General features: G+C 49.4%; 2 protein-coding genes across 7 annotated transcripts in view; both read left to right on the forward strand.

The window, feature by feature from the left end:
* The window catches only part of LOC122389704 (kinesin-like protein KIF17), a 41535-nt gene extending 38079 nt beyond the window's left edge, over positions 1–3456 (forward strand). The window contains exons 14-15 of one of the 6 annotated variants that reach the window (XM_043381983.1): positions 123–302; positions 2251–3456. In XM_043381983.1, coding sequence (XP_043237918.1) covers positions 123–302; positions 2251–2342 — 272 coding nt within the window. In that variant the 3' untranslated portion in view covers positions 2343–3456. Of the gene's footprint in view, positions 1–122; positions 303–537; positions 652–2250 lie in introns of all 6 variants that reach the window. The other 5 variants (XM_043381986.1, XM_043381984.1, XM_043381987.1 and 2 more) reach the window with 5 other exon arrangements.
* A 10983-nt stretch (positions 3457–14439) lies between these two features.
* On the forward strand, positions 14440–17047 carry LOC122389682 (glutamate receptor-like). Its single transcript, XM_043381926.1, has 2 exons — positions 14440–14467; positions 15225–17047. Exons 1-2 carry the CDS (start codon positions 14440–14442, stop codon positions 17045–17047), a joined length of 1851 nt encoding a protein of 616 aa, XP_043237861.1.
* The last annotated feature ends 367 nt before the right edge of the window (positions 17048–17414 follow it).

Genomic DNA, 17414 nt, shown 5'->3' on the forward strand with positions numbered 1-17414 from the left:
AAAAAACTTGTTACCCTTTCTACGAAGTGGCTGTTACAAGATGACCCTTTCGTCGCGTACTGACGGGCGCCCAGCCCTGCAGCCGCGCCAGCCACAGGTTGACGATCCGCCGCCGACATCAGTTACAGATCGCATGCGGCCCAGTGGCGGCAACCTGTTCGGTATGAGCTTTAGCCACAACGCGCTGAATACGCTGGGTGGCTTCAACGGGTCGCTGAACGGTTCGTTGAACAGCAACAGCTCGATGAGCAGTTCGTGGGGCAACTCGCCGACGGAGCCGCCGCGCCTCCCTCCCACCTTCGGTACCGCCCGCCCGGCAGCCGGCAGACGGCGCACTTTTGGCCATCTTTTTGTCATTCTTCCTTGCCTTTGTGTGTGCGCGTGTGTGTGCGAATGGGTGTGTGCTGTGAGGCCGTCCCGCTTTTGCTTTTGATGCTCCGTCGGAGGGCAGTTTGTATCGTGGCGTGGGGCCCCGGACAGAGGGCCCAGGGCCGACCGGAGCTCGGCTACTAACGCGCCGTGTCCGCTGCGTTTCAGAGGAGATCTCCCTCACTGAGAGCAATGAGAGCTTAGGCAGCGTGAGCCCTTCCGGCTCACAGGGCTTGCTGAACACCTCGCTGGGGTACTGGATGGCGTCCAAAAACTGGCTAGGTACCGGTCCCGCGCCGTGCCGGGAGCCCGTGCGGCCGCCGCACCCAGTCACACCGGCCGGCAGCACGCTTACTGAACGCCTGCCAGGCTTGTCTGCAAGCATAACGGCCGAAACCGCCACGCGCATTCACTGGGCTGAGCCTGGCGATATTAAATGTATTGATGTGGTGTCATTCTGCCCTATCCGATTCTGGTGGTCCATCTATTTGTGTCTGCATGCAAACGTATGGCTGTTTCACTGGACAGGCTGGTAAATAATGAACTTTGTGTATATTCATAAATAAAAGAATATCTCACTCACATCAGCGCAGCTCAATGTAAGGAATTATGCAAAGCAGGCGAATGTCCAGTGGTCTTCCAAAGTTCAAACTCCAGCAATACAAATATTTTCATAATCTGCACTGATACTTTTGCATTCTCGGATCGTTTTGCGTAAGCTGATTATGCTGAAAAAGAAATTAAGCACGGCCATTTGGTTAGGTTAGGCCGTTGGGTTACTTTGAAACAATGCGGGGTCATTCCAACGACAAGATACAAACTGCCCTGCATGTTTGAATGGATGTTTGCTTGAATATGTCTCACATACCGGCTTTCCTGCGGCACTAAGCACATTATTTCAGTTTGTTGTGTGCATTGACACTTAAATTTGTGTATGTACCCAGTTAAACTGCAACTACCTTCTTTCAATTAGCTTAGCTACATTTTAATTTTCTATCTGAGCTTATACCTTGTCCTTCAAACGTTGTCCGCAAAAAAATGCATTTGTAATGGTCATTAACTTTTTCCTTCAATTCTTATGTCACCTCACTGACAGCTCGTAACTGTCTTTTATCAAAAGCTCTAAGAGCAGTTTTTTCTTATGATTTAAACCTTTATCGTGATGCCATTTCATTTCCAGGCGGTTCGTTGCTATACAAAAAAAAACATATGATGTGTATTAGCGATTTGGCATACAGCCTACCTCCACAGCAACGTATTCACCATCCATTGCAATGATGTTGCCACGGAATTCACAGCTCCATCGCTATTGCTTCGTATTTGATTACCTTGTAATCTTAAGTCCAAGTTGAACGTTTCTCTAATTGAGTTGCAATGGTAGTTCTTCGTGTTTTAGTTTGTTATGCAGTTTGCATTAAAGTGTGCCAATGGTAACGCATGAAATTATGATCATGGGTATTAACACTGCATGAGTTCGTAGCACGTATTGTACTATAGCATAGCGTACTTACATGCAGCACCATGATATTCTTTGTTGCATGCATTTACAAATATAATGAGGCCTAGATGCTACCATTTTCATTTGTTTGTCCGTGGCGTTTACAATGTATTTTTTTTTTATATAATATATTGTGAAGAGAGTGATAAAACCCTTTCGATCGCTTACATCAATTCTGATTATTGTCTTTATTGATGTTACTTGTTAGTAGGTTAAACTCCACTGTTTTAAGAAATCAAATATTGTTTTATAGGAATCGCGTTTTCTTTAAAATAAAGCTTAAAAATAAAGGATACATTTAGGCCGTTCAAATATTGAAAGTAAGTGAATACATAGGCATTCTGAACCTACGTCTTATTAATCAGTCTGAACTCTGTTCACAGGCCTATCATCTTTCTCACCGGAAAGGTCGAGGAAACCCAAACGGTTAGCACCAGTCAACGACAAAAAGAAGAACACCATGGACTTTATATAGTATTTGGCAGTTTTTCACTGCGTGGTGTTCAAAGTGCGCTGCTCTGCCTGCGAGTGCTGAGCGGTACAGTCTACCGACTCAGGCGGACGCCGCGGCGACCCCTGCCCGGTCGCGGCTCGCCTGCGGCGCTGTTGGTTCGGCGCGCCCCCTGCAGGTGGCGGTGTTGTCGTTGGCGGAGCCGTTAGATGTTGCCATTGTGCGCATTGCGTCCCCGAGAGTCGTGGCGGAGTGTTCGGCTGCCGTTGGGTGTTCGAATTCGTTGTTGCGGACGATGGGTTGTGTTCAGCCCCCGCCGTTGACAGCTCATTTTGTCGATGGAGCTGTGGAGTTCAACTCACGAGACTGTTCGTTCCGTCGGCGCATTTTCTAGTATCGTTTGGGCTCTCCCCCTGACAACAGCTCCGTGTTTCCACCCAACGTCGCGTCGATAGCTACGCCATGGTGTAGAATTCGCGAATGCCTTGAAAACTTTGCGCCCACATCCGATGCCGTATTGGGAAACCTGGTCGGCTTTAGACCATGAGCAGCAAAAAATGTGTGTATGCTCTTGTTTTGCGATCTTTCGCTGACGGCTCCGACCAGGCAGTTGATGTTTGCGGCACAGATGTCTGTGATATTCTCCAGTGCAATGATTGAAGTTAATTGCACAACATGTTTCAGCACAAATGGATGGGATGTTTTTCTGATATGCTACGCTATGTGGTTTTCGTAATTATATTATGTTTTATTTGCGAGGTTGAAGTTATGGCCATTGAGATAATTATATGTTAGTGTTTATTTATACAGAAATAGCATGTTACTATATAGTATACCACTGTACGGGTCCTAGCCGGAATGACACGAAAACCTTTTCAGTGATTCGGTTAAAGTCATGCTTACTGGAAAGCAGGTCACGCTGAAACCAATTGCATAAAAATAATAATCGAGGCAGCTACAAGCCAACATCTGCCGAATTGTGGTGCATTGGTTGACCAGTCTTGACCAATAGACGTGATTTTGGCTAGGAAAGGATTACCTTGAAAAAGTTTTTGAGTACCTTTAAATGTCTGATTGTTTCATGCTCATGTGGTGCAATATTGGCATTCAGTTTCAAAGAATACACAAACTAGCCGAATGCGTTGCATTGTGGAATTTGTAAGCGATCAGATTATATTTGAAGCACATCAAAACACATCATCATCATCATCATCTATCTGGTCCCGGACAAACTCAAGGGCTGGTCTGTAGTGACTCAGTAGTCTACTTGACTTATCTCCGAAATTCAGTGAGCTGCGAACGAGATTCTCTCTGTTAAATTTCAAAATTCAATATTGTCGAATTCCTACACATCATGGTATCTACAAGCCAATCTATCATGAACATTTAATTGCAAAATTTCCTAGGATGCCTCTTGCAGACCTTGGTTCTTTTAATATATTTTCAACATTTTTTTAGCACATCATACAAGGACATAAACCTACATTTGTGCGTTTTATCGGCGACCCGTCTGGCCAGACCTGGACGGTGCTGTTCCATGGCAAATGCCATCTCGGCCCGGGGGAGAGCTGTCGGATACCTCCCTGGGCCGTGGAGATCCAGATTCCAGTGGATACCAGTCGCAGGCGCTCCAGCCCGCCCCCGCCAGAACCCCCGCACTGAGAAAAAATGCTTATTTCAAATAAAAGAGTAAAGTGGTTCCAAATTTAGCTCTGAGTTTAGAGTACAAGTACTCCACTTACTCCGCTAAAGGTGTAGCATGACTTCTTTTATAATGAAAAGTGAAAGCATGCCACCATTACATAGAGTAAACCACCACTTGAAAAAGAGTAACTGAGCGCGTACCTCATGGTAACCTTACACCACCTAGAGCAGTCGTACCCCTATAATGGGAAATTGGTGGTACGACGCGAGGTAGCGACGGCGACACGTGAGACGCAGCTAAGGGGAGCTGTCTGGGAGCGAGGGACAGACGTGGTCGGGCGGGGCGCAGTGGAGATGGGAGGGGCGGGGAGAGGGGAGGTCGGTTTACGAGGGACGGGCGCGGGAGACGTTGGCGGGAGCAGTGGACCAGTGCGAAGAGTGACGGCAATGGTGACGGACGTGAGGTGGGAAGGTCATAATTTCGGTTTTGTGACGGAACTTTTTCTTGTGACAGTGATGGTTGGTAAAAGCGCCGATATCTTGAGGTGTGGCCGTGACCTAAGCATGAGAGGGTGCCTTACTACAAGCGTGTAAGTACCTGTGCAGTGTGCACGCTGGAGTTTGCCGCACCACCGATTGCAGCGACACGTCAGGTGAGTGCGACTGAGGTCGACTGTGGTTTTCCTTATGTATTATGTACGTGTATTGTCGGGCTGCTGTCGACACGTGGACGCCGAGTTAGAATTAGTGCGGAGAAGGAGAAAGAGAAAGAAAGAAAGAGAGAAAGAGAGAGAGAGAGGGAGGGGGAGAGAGAGAGAGATAAAGAGAGAGAGAGAGAGAGAGAGAGAGAGAGAGAGAGAGAGAGAGAGAGAGAGAGAGAGAGAGAGAGAGAGAGAGAGAGAGAGAGAGAGAGAGAGAGAGAGAGAGAGAGAGAAATAGAGGGAGAGAGAGAAAAAAAGCGAGAGAGCGGAGGAGAGTAGGTTGTTGCCGATGTGGGCGACATGTTGGTAAACGGCATGATGCCATGTGTGCGAAGGCGTTCAGCCGAGCCACGTGTCTGGCCTCCGCGATTCACTCGGATGGATGACTCCGGAAGCTATGGCCGATATTCAAACCATGGTAGCTGCGAAAAAAGCAACGGCGAGCCCGAAGCACTAGCTGATATGTTCACGAATAACAGTGACGCGCGAGGGAGGTCCACTCGCAGAGCTTCTTGTCACTGCATGTTTTGTTGAACCCGACCCAGACTCTGGACTGTAATCGCCACGCCACGCGTGGCTTGTCCCTAATGGTAATACATACATACCTACTGTGGTGAGGTTCGTACGCAATGATGGAGCGGACGAGTGGAAAGTGCATTAAGGGTGCGTTTCACGCGTAACGCTATGAGGAACGTTTTTCGTAAATATCTAGAGCATCGTTGCTTCGATTGCCTTCGTTTTTGGATATGTTATGAAGGACGTTAACCTCGTCATCACAGAGTGGTTACCGTTGTTCTGCAATCCACATTTACTGAGCAATTGAGACAAACATATTGCAAAATCAAAATTTCAAACGAATAGAACTCAATAACGGATTGTCGTACGACTGTGATGTTTGCAGTTTTGGACTGAAGAAGTCAAGGAAAACATTTCCTAGCAAGCCTTTTTTTCAAATTTTGTACTATGTTTTGCATGATACAATTTTCATCTTGCAGTGCATTGCATGAAAGCCATGACAACAATTTCTAAAATGTGGCTGCTAGGAATCATAAATACATCGATTCTCTACGCAATCCTGTAGAGTGATTCATCATTGCATGCATCACTATGCAGTTCTATTCATTTGAAAGTCATTGCACAGCTAGTTCATAAAATCGCCGAGAGATGTCTCTGGCTGTATGGCCCGCGCGTTTCGACGGTCCCCTCGGCTCGTCACTCAGCGGCGTTTGTTGACACAGTGTCACACCCATTAGTTACGGCGCTCCGCTGGCGTGCGGCCGCCGTCGAGGTGCTCTGAACCCTCCCTGCTAAGTTTCGCCGTGACCAGACGGGTCGGAGACTCATCCCACGATCTATCCATGAGCAGCGCCCAGCCAGGCGTCTCCTATCGCGCGCCTCTCACTCTTGATCGGGAGTACGCCGGGAAGAGCTTGTGAGAAACTGACAACTTTGAAAGAAGTCAGTTTGTGTGAGTGGTATTACGAACAGCGAACAGGTAGATTTTGACAATAGGTATTTGACGTGACCTGGGCAGTCGGTACTGAACATAAATAACGAAAATAACCAGCAATACCAACAAATTCCATGGAGACATAGACCCTAAGTGACGTGAGACCAAATATCAGTTCGACTGTTATGTCAAAACCCTCGTCCAGGGTATTTTTCATACCACTCCCCCGGCGTTTCGAAACTAAGCGTCGTAGCTCGCTTCGCAACAAAGAGCAGTCGATTGCTCTCAACGAGTACCTACTCGCGATTGGTGGTACCTATATTTTTTACCCTAATTCAATATTTGACCCAGCTATGGCAGGTCAAAGGTCAAATTTCGGGGAAAGCTGCAATTATCCAAATTACTCAGCCAATATTGGCGAATCTATGAAAGATAGCGACATGAAACCTTCATGACCGCGTTTCTCAACAAATTAGCAACAAAATGAGGTAAAATTTATTGCATTTCAGTCAACATAGCGTCTCTAGAGATAGTTCTTCACGTATCACCTTTGAAGTAATACCAAAAGCTCGGCGAAAACTGCATGACAGCAATTAGCAGCATCGTAGTCCTCTCGTAATTTCGCCTCGTAGCATTTACATATGTGTTGACTAAAGTCAAGTCAAGTCCAGTCGAACGGTCAAGGTCAAAGGTTGACCTCGGATCACATAACCTTAAGCCTCCCACTGGTGGGGGGCTATTTTTTGCCCCCCCCCGTATCTCCGAAACTATTGGACGGATTCGCAAAACTCAAACGGCGTTCGATAGCCTTGTTGCCTAGAGAAATCTAATTTCATTGACCACAGGGTCACTGATGACGTCACAGGTCAGTTCAAAGTTAAAATGTTTGACCGTTCACGGGCCTTCTAGAAAATGCGTTATAACATTGATTAAAAAGCATTTTATCGAAAATCATCGACAAAGCGTCGGTTGTCTAGTACAGATGTATCACCTTTGAAGTAATACCAAAAGCTCGGCGAAAACTGCATGACAGCAATTAGCAGCATCGTAGTCCTCTCGTAATTTCGCCTCGTAGCATTTACATATGTGTTGACTAAAGTCAAGTCAAGTCCAGTCGAACGGTCAAGGTCAAAGGTTGACCTCGGATCACATAACCTTAAGCCTCCCACTGGTGGGGGGCTATTTTTTGCCCCCCCCCGTATCTCCGAAACTATTGGACGGATTCGCAAAACTCAAACGGCGTTCGATAGCCTTGTTGCCTAGAGAAATCTAATTTCATTGACCACAGGGTCACTGATGACGTCACAGGTCAGTTCAAAGTTAAAATGTTTGACCGTTCACGGGCCTTCTAGAAAATGCGTTATAACATTGATTAAAAAGCATTTTATCGAAAATCATCGACAAAGCGTCGGTTGTCTAGTACAGATGTTGCTAAAAGACGTCACTGATACCAGGTCAGGTCACAGAGGTCAGGTCACCAAGGGCCAACACATGAACCAAACTTAACTAGGGCCGTGTGATGCATGTTTTGTGACCAATTTTTCATTTCCAACTCAGTGGTTTTGGTTAGACGACCATGAGGGACGGTTTAGGTTACTTTCTGGTGGAGGTTAGGTCAAGGTCTGGTAAAAAAGGTCAAATTTCGAAGCTGATACTTTTGCATAAGAAGGTTACCTAATTCGATGCACCTCATCACGGGGAATCCAATCGGTCGCAAAACGTCCTCAATTTTGCGACCGATACACACGAACTCGATTACGACACGCTGACGTTTTGTGATACAATTCGAAAGCTCCGACCCGAACGATTTCTTGGGGGACATAAGTCCGGATGAACTGATAAGATTCCGAGGCATACAAGTTGTAGCTACCAATGGCCTTATTACATCGTGCACTGCAACTTTCAAAGGACTCGGGCGCCTACTGTAGCTCTGAAGCGGCGACATAATTGCAAAGAAGTGTTAAATAAAGCATATTCTTCTGTGCCTTCTGATGCGATAGTCCGGTACTATGCAATGTAGCTCATGCTGATAGCTCATGCAATAACCCGAGTTTCGAGACCGGGGTTCCACAATTTCACACTCGACGAGAAATTGATGTATGATAAGCTATGCCAAGTTTCGCGGCGCTTATACGGGCAAAAAAAACTTGCAAGTTTGACCAAAAAACGCCCAATTTCCCCCAGCGCGGATTAATTAATGAAGCTAACACTATGAATGTGACTGAAGCTGCTTTCCTGTACCTCATTCTGTTAGCCCTTTCAATTTTCCGGTCTTTCCCTATCCGTGTGTGTCGGCGCGAGTTCGGCCCAGTGTGGTTCGACTGAGAGCATGACATCTGGTCCTTTCCGCCCGGCCTGACCGGCGCGGCGGACCCGTGCCACTCCTCCCCGAACTCGCGGGGCGCGGATGGGGAGGGGCGGCCCGGCAGTCGAACCCCTCTGCGCTAACGGATGGATGGACAGGGGAAATGTGATACTTTCCTATGACAACAAATCGGCGTTCAGCGCTAGGGCCATCTACTGGTCTAGAAACGTATCTCTATGTCGGCAAGATCCTCGCCAGGTGGTGTAAAGGTCGCGTGAAGCGCACCCATAACGATAGGGTATCCTATGGTAGACTATACGGCATAGGCGGTCCCAGGGGGGGGGGGCCACGGGGGCCATGGCCCCCCTTTGGTGCTGAAAGGTGGGGCCATACTATCTTTTGGCCCCACCTTTCAGATCAAACAAAAGTCCCAGGAAAGCTTTTTGTATGTTTCATTTTCTCTCTTGCGCCATCAAAGGACGTAAATTTCACTCATGAGTGGGCTCAGTTTCGCATTCTGTCAATTTGGCGGTCAGCGTCGCTGGCACCGGTTCACGAGTGTGGCCGGATCTTATATGGAATATCAGCGTGGGTTTACTTGAGGCTCTCGTAGGCCCAGCAATGGCCTGCATGAGACCCTCTCCGCCAGTGGCGGGTGGGCCCTGCCAAATGAGCGTGGCTCTACGACACATAAGACCTCATGGGTTGGTGCTGTGCACCTCAGAAGCCCGGTGGTGACGCCGTATGCCGGCTTGGTTTCTTAAGGATTAGCATGGGACCTCCGGGGCCTGCATAGAGTTTGCATGAGCTAGTATGTAATCTCAGAGGCCTGTATGTAATGTGTACACAGTGGCGGTCGCTGGGGGGGGGGGGGGGGCATCAGGGCCATGCCCCCAGGCACATAAAGGGGGCCGTCATATCATTTGCCCCCCCCCTCAAGCAACCGATTGACTTCCATAGGTGTATGGGGCCCTAGCCCTGACTCGATCGTCACGAGGCTAAAAAAAAGAACACGCCCAGCTATTAATATAGCTCCCACACCGGTCTTTGAGCGTCCTACACTAACCTCTGATGGAACTTCAGTGGCGGTCAAGCGCCCACGTTGACCACTAAGAGCCCACATCGACCTCTGAGGCCCCACATCTGGCATATGAGGGCCCCTAACCGGCCTCAGGGGCCCCAACCGGCGTCTGAGGGTCTCACACCGGTCTCTAATGGCCTTGTTGCTGTCTCTGGTGTCCCAAGACGAACATTTAGGTGCCAATGAGGGCCCCGCACTGGCTGCTGAAGACCCGATGCCGGCCTCTAAGGGCCTGCATTGGCCTCTGAGAAGGGCCCATCTTGGCCTTTGAGGGCCCTCTGCTGGCCTCTGGGGTCCAACGACGGCTCATGCCGGTCTCTAAGGGCCCCACGCTGACCTCTGAGGGCCCCATGTTGGCCTGTAATGAGTAAGGACCCACATTAGCCTCAGAGAGCCCACCTCGGTCTCTGATGATCTCAAACTACTGGCCTTTGCAGTCTGCAGGCCCTGTACTGGTCTCTGAGGGCCCTAAACTGGCCTCTAAGTGAAAACATACATGGGTGGGCTTCTGAAGATCACAGGGCTCACACAGACTCCTGCACAGCCTTACGTTGGTCCTGATCCAGATTACTTTACGTCCTGATGGTCCCGCGCAGATTCCCTCATATTTCGACGTCGGGACCCCATGAGCCGGTGTGTGGGGCTGGCAGAGACTGATGAAGTCCTTAGGGCTCAGGGCCAGTCTTTTTAGCAGTAGGACTATAAGACAGGTTGAGTGAGCCGAGCCCCAATAGAGCCGTTGCGAAGCCCCGCACGAGTCGCGCGCGGCCCTCAGATGCCAATTTTGAAAACCAGGAACCTGTGGGGCCGGGGGTCTCCAGAGGTCGGTGTACCTACTTTCTCCCGCCGCTACAATGGTTTGAAAATGCTCTATGGGTTTCACATATGCTTGTTCAAAGCAAGAGTTATCTGTACTTTTCCGAATTGTTTGATAGTGGTAATGTCATGGATCCGCGTGCCCGACCTTCCAGTATATGCTACACCGATCCGTCGCCATGGTGCAGTGGCCCGACCGGTGGAAACACCGTGGGACGGGAAATGGAACTGGTGATTTTGCCTTAAATTGAGCTTAAAGATTTCACGCAAAAATGAGGTGGATGAAGCATAAGTAATGCCAACTTTTTCGGCGCCTCGGGGGCGTAAAAATTAGCCGATCACCCCCCCCCCCCCCTCCGATGACGGATAAATGTTATGTCCCGCGAGTGTGACTTTGGCCCCCCCTTTTGCCAGCGGCTGCGACCGCCAGTGCTATACGGTAATGCGGTGCGTAAATCGACTTTTCCGGGGTGTGCCCCCTTACCACCGACCGGGCGAGAGAAGCGTCGACCCGACCCGACAGGCCGGCGCGCCCGCCCGGAGGCGGCCGGCCTACCGGTCCCATTCAAGTGGAACCGGTCCCAGGTTGGCCAGGATGGGTCCTGGGGGCGGGGTCCTTCAGTCAAGTGTTTTGACGACCCGAGCACCATTTTCTTTAGTTGTCACTGCGCGTTCAGGAGGCGCGTTAGAGGGGGCGAACCACCTCGATATGTTGCGAAAAGCAGTACACTGTAAAAAAAAAATGTCACGAGCCAATTCTATGACAATGAAATACCCACATTCAAATATTCTCTGCACTGTGAGGGATTCGCTCTGCAAAGACTGAGGAGCCGAAAAATATTTGCTGCCATTGTGCAAATAGGGAAGGCTCAGGGCTCAGGCAAATGACCTGAACTTTACATCACAGAGGAAAATGATTGCTCATGTTCGATGCCAAGTGGGGTTCATTTGAATAAGATATACCCGACTACTTACCGGAGCAGTTGCGAACCTCTTTACGCTGGAAAGTACGCAGCTGAGCATATTAACGCATGAATGAACATGCATGCAAAGCGTTGACATTTGTCCAAGACCATTGATAGAAGACATCCCTCAGAAATAGTGAATGATGAATTGAGAAAATGTGCATTGTGACTAAGTTGTCATTCTGCCTTGCTGTGGCTGCAATGTCGTATTGTTTCCACCCCAGGCTCCATCATAGTCGATGATGGCTGAACGTTATTCGATAAACTTGTGTAAAGGATGTTAGTCTGACTACCATCCTTTACACAAGTTTATCGAATAGAGGTGCACAAACAGAAAGCTCGCCATCGTACGAATGTTGTGCGAACGAATGAATGACTACCATAGTCATTAGTCATACAGCGAACATTCGTACGATGCCGAATAGAATGATTGTATGAACGCAGCTCCAACTTCTTGCTCAATATTAGATACAAAGCCATGGCAGATGTGAGATGAGCATAATGGGCATTTTAACCTATATGCTAATAGGCAACTGAAGCTTAGTAGCCACTAGCCGTTAACATACGTTGAAGCATGAGATGTGTATAACAGTTAGTCGTTAAAGTAATAGGCGGTGCCTGTGATGAGTGAAATATCTGCAATAGTAAGCAATGAATAGCAGCAAATAACAACGAACAAAAATAAATGGCGGTGAATAATAATTATTTCTCCACTCCACATACTTTGTCACTAATTGCATCACCAATGTCAATTTGAAGTAGCATCTAAACACAAACGCAAACCAAAGCGCATGAACAAATGGAACACGCAAGTCACACATGCGCATAACCTCTCCCATAGAACTATGAATGTATAACATAATAGGTCTACGAGTATGCCTCTCCTTATCAAAAATTCATATCATTCACAGAAACATACACAGCACAATTGCACCCATGCACAACACACTTACATGCAAATACACACAAACACGAAAATATAAAAACAGCACACATATTTTCCGTGAAAAAGCTCAGGGCCAGCCCGTCGGCGAGCGAGTGTTGCCGGTTGTCTACTCTCACGCCTCTCGTTAGCGGTGACTCCTCCCTGAATAAGTACCTCAAAGTTCAAGATATTATTTGCCAGCATTGTAATTTTCGACGTTAAAAGTATAGGTAATGAGTTAACCCGCGCCCTGATGGGGTCTGCCGAGCAACGCGGTCTGATGGGGGTAGGCAATTTTGCCCCCCCCCCCCCCAGATCTCGAGAACCACGCAACATAGCGACAAGCGGCAAACGGCGTTGGATAGCCCCAACGGGGAACTACCTTATGACCTAATTTCATTGACCTCGATCCAACTGATAACGTCACAGGTCAGGTCAAAGGTCGAATTTTCACCGTTCACAGGCATTTCAAGAAATGCGTTGTAAAATCGAGTAAAATGCATTTCATTGAAAATCATCGATGGGGAAATGTTCTTCAAACACATATTTTGCTATTTGAGGTCACTGATACCAGGTCAGGTCACAGAGGTCATGTCACTGAGGGTCACAATATAAAAATATCATGTGATGCATGTTTTATGGTCCATTTTATATGCCGAATGCAATTATGTGGGACAGGCAGCCCTTGGGGTCAGTTGAGATTATGTTTGGTGAAGGTCAGGTCAAGGTAGGTCAAGTTCAGGTCAAATTAGGTCAAATTTCAAAGATGATATTTTTGCATAAAATGGGTATCGATTCGATGCAACTCGTCACGGGGAGTTCAATGGTGGTATTAGTTTTGCGCTACGTGGTCTAGAATTGCTAAAAATGGAGTTCAAAAATTTGATGTCATCAATTTTGAACAGTTATTTCGCTATATGTTGGCCAAAAAAGGAGGTATTGATCTAAAATTTGGTATGTATATCGAAGAGCGCAGAGACTATCACATGCATTCCTTTTTCGAAGTTAGATTTTTTGGGATTTTTTTTAGTTTTTCTTTAAAAAAATTAAAATTGACTTTTGGGAGTGAAAATCCCAAAATTTGGAAGATCCGAGATAGCAGTTTAGTAGCGCCGTCTTTTGTCTACATAACCACATTAAGAACTTTAAGATTGCTTGTAAACAATAGATTTGGTGAGCGTTTCAAGATGTCATGTTTTTTTGCTCATTTTTACTCGAACATGACCTCAGTTTGACCTCAATAACTCCTGACCCAAGGTGACCTGTGACTTGAAATTTTGTGCGAAGGTGTCAAATTGATGTCCGGGAAGGTACTGAAAATTTGTCGGCGCTGCGCGCCGCCGTTTTCTCGCTATTAAAGAAAAACCACAGGGAGGGGGCAAAATGCCCCCCCCCCCTCATAATGGCGCGGGTTAATAGATGACTGTTACTGCGCAACTGCGCCTATATATATAATACCCACGTTTGCAGTTATTACCCTTATTTATTAGCATCACCATCTACCTCTAACGTTGAGTAAAACCTCCGGTGTCGCCTGTCCCGCGGGCGTCGTCCCCAGCTGTGTCACCAGGAGTGGGGTGGGCTCCCACGTTAGCCGTAGCCTAGGGGGGAGGGGTAAGGAAGAGGAGGAGCAGGAGCCTTCCTGTAATTGGGCGCATCAGCCTGTTGGAAGGATGACGAAATAAATAAATAAATGAACTCCTGCAAATATGGCCACTACGCAGTGCACGAATCATTCAGGAATAAGACTGTCAAAGTACCTGGAGCGCTGCTTCTCAGTCGATCGAAGTATTCGTTGTCCTCGCACTCCGGCGGGCCACGGCAATCTTCCTTCGTCGGAGCGGGCGTTGGGCAGCCATATAAGCCCAGGGGGCATCCTGACCTGTCCGCAGTCGACCTGAGCCCACCGGTCGTGAAACACCACCCCAGACAGTCTCCCGATGGTGCATCGGACTTAGATCTTCGTGTCATCCAGTGGTGCAACGATACACTCATACCGTGGGGGCTCAAAACGTGGCCATACCGCTCTCCAGTTTTGACTCTTGATATCGTGTGTGGTAATTATACAATACTGGGAGATTATGTGACATGCCAGCTTCAATCACTTCAAAAAGGTGTAATCAACCGACGAGTCAAGGCATCAAAGATCAACTAGCGATTTTATTAATGTCGCACATTTAGTTGCGTTGGACATATTGGGTGTTATTAAACGCCAAGTACGCCCGTGAACGATCATGTTCATCTTCTGCACCTTGTTGAAAGGTAAGGCAAACGTTTTGAAAGACATTCCTATTGCGAGTAAACTCACTGATTCTTATTCAATGCGAGCTCCTAAGCATACACAATGGAATATAATCCTTGACATTGACATGGATCATTGTACATATGACATGATATTTAATTAACAGGATATTCACATGTGAATAGCATACTGAGGTATAAAAAACAGGGCCATGTTAAAAACGACAAGCAAAGCGCGCATCACCAAACATTTATAGCAAAAAGTTAATGCGTCGTAATGTAAATCACCTTTACGAAGTAATCACCTCTTTTAGAATACTTGGACACGATGCTTAGAGGGAAACATGCAAAACATTGAGATCGATATAGAGCCTTGTGTATTTCCAGGTGAAGCAATTTATCGTCGCATATGCTATAATTGGATTATGAGACAGAACTATGACGTATAGTACAACAAACGACTGACGATGAAATTATGGTAACTATCGACAAAAAAGATTGCAGACTAAAATTGATGAGCAACTTTGCCTTGTAGTCACCGATCGAAGCACGAGCTTATAGCTATTAACTTCGAGTCTATGGCAAAGGCCTATCGAGCCACATTAGATATATTTGATCCAACCTTGAATCCTCAGAGCATCGCTTTCCGACATTTTGTCAAACTTAACACCTTTTTATTGTTCAGTCCTTGCGATTCTGCTCAAAACTAGTTAAGAATGGCCATTTTTATTATGTCTGTCGGCGCCTGTCTGTGTTGACCGAGCCCGTTTCCACGCAGGTGTGCTGCTGCTGGCTCCCCTGTCAGCCGGTCAGCGCTGGTCGCCGGAGCCGCCGGTGTCAGCGCTGACCGGCGCGCTGACCTCCGTGTCCGACGGTCAGCGGGTGCTGCTGGTGTACGACCAGCCCTGGACGCCGGCCGTGCTGGCCGCGCAGACCCAGCTCCACGCCGTAGCCGCCTCTCTGGAGACGAGGCTGTTCGCGGGGGCGACCGCCGAGCGCCAGCACCTGGCCGCTGACCAGAGTCCGACGGACGTGTGCGTGCTGCTGCTGGGGCTGACCTCCTGGGACGGCATGCCCAGCCACCGGCCGCCGCACACCCTCTGGACGCGCGTCTGCAGTCGTCTGGTGGTGGTGCTGCCCCCGGAGCAGGCCGACGAGGTCACGGACCTGGTGGAGCACCAGTTCTCCTTCACCAGCCGGCCGCTGCTGCTGCTGCTGGCCGCTGATGGCACAGCTCCGGCCTGGAGGTCCTTAGTGACGGACTGCGCCCGGCGACAGGCGCGGCCCGGACCCTGGCAGACCGTGGCCAACTTCACCTCTCAGCCGCGCTCGCTCCGTGACGTGGAACTGCGCGTGACCTCCACGGCGGCGGCAGCCACGCCGTTCGCCTGGCTGCGCGACGGCCGAGAGGTGGGTGTCGAGGTCGACCTGCTCGACACCATTGCCGCCAACGACGGCTTCAGCGTGCGCTTCGTCCGACCCAACGACTCGAGCGGCCTGTTCGGCAAGATTGTGAACGGCTCGTGGACGGGAGTGATCGGGATGCTGGACAGAGACCTGGCCGATCTGGCAATCGGGGACATATCCGATACACTGGCTCGCCGCCAAGCCGTCGACTACGTCTACCCGTTTCACGTGGAGCACATTGGGTTCATCAGTCACAAGCCCCTGCCGCTGCCGCGATGGGTGGTGATCGTCCGTCCGTTTGACACACTCACCTGGATCTTACTGTTCATCAGTCTCGTCATCGCCATGTTTGTGTTCGCCTTCCTGCCGGATGTGTTCTCGGGGTCGCGGAGCGCGCACAGTCGCTCAGCGCCGACCCCGCAGCGGATGGCGGGGCGTCTGCAAACGCACCTGCCGCGAGCTGCGGTGCTCAGCGTGCGGACACTGCTCGGCCAGTCGAGCGAGTCCACTCCGCGCGGAGACACGGCCCGGATGGTGCTGGGCCTCTGGTGGTTCTTCTGCATGGTGATAGGCATCAGCTACCAGACGGTGCTCGTGTCGCAGCTCTCCAAGCCGGCCGTGGCGCCGGCGGTGAATTCGCTACAGGACCTGGCGCGCAGCGCTCTCTCGGTGGCCTGCAGCCCCAACTCGGCCGTCTGGTCGTACATCAGCCGCTTTGCCGACTCCAACGACGCCAGCATGGCCAGCATCGCCGAGAAGCTGGTCCCCTACCGGTTCCGGGACATCCACACGGTGAAGATGCGCCGCGACACCGTCTACATGAACGAGTTCACGCAGCTGCGCCTGGCTAAGACGAACCGTCCGGACGGCGAGCGGCTGCACCTGGCCACGGCTAGCTTCTTCTCCACGGGTCTAGCGTTCCCGATCCGGCCGCAGGCCTGCTACGCCGACCGTCTCAGCAAGAGCGTGCTGCGTCTGCTGCAGGCCGGACTGGTGGAGAAGTGGATCCAGGACGCGGTGGCGCAGCACCGCCGCGAGCGACGCGAAAAGGAGCAGGTGCAGGCGATGACCCTGCACGACATGCAGAGCGCCTTCTTCTGCCTGGCGCTGGGACACGCCGCTGCGCTGGTCGCGCTGGCGGCGGAGATGTTTGGGAAAATATTGTGCAGGAATGGACATCTGTTACGCAGGTGATTGCGAGGGCGTTGGGCCATTGGCTATAAGTTGTTCTGTTGTTAGAGCAAGAGCAGGTGCAATTTTGCAAGAGCATTTAGTGCAATAATAAGGTTCCTCCAGGCGAGAGAAGAAGGTCAATGTTAACCCGTACAACAGTACGACCTGGTACTCTGACCCTGTGTACGTTCACGATCTGGTACTGTAACCCTGTGTACGTTCACGATCTGGTACGGTAACCCTGTGTACGTTCTGAATTTGCACATGCACTTCAATGGTTCGCCATTCAAATTAGAGAAACCATTGTTGGTGGGCGAATTTTCAAATTAGTTATATGAAATGAAATAGACGCAACCAAGGCCGTATAAGAGAGGTAGAATCATCCCGT

This window comes from Amphibalanus amphitrite, unplaced genomic scaffold (assembly GCF_019059575.1).
Source record: "Amphibalanus amphitrite isolate SeventyFive unplaced genomic scaffold, NRLGWU_Aamphi_draft 000368F_arrow, whole genome shotgun sequence".
In the NCBI taxonomy this organism is placed as follows: domain Eukaryota; kingdom Metazoa; phylum Arthropoda; class Thecostraca; order Balanomorpha; family Balanidae; genus Amphibalanus; species Amphibalanus amphitrite.

Bases quoted from the DNA above. Each gene is read 5' to 3' on its own strand.
- LOC122389682 (XM_043381926.1), top strand. From the start codon at position 14,440: ATGTTCATCTTCTGCACCTTGTTGAAAG. The intron at 14,468-15,224 runs GTAAGGCAAACG...GTTTCCACGCAG, and splicing joins CTTCTGCACCTTGTTGAAAG to GTGTGCTGCTGCTGGCTCCC.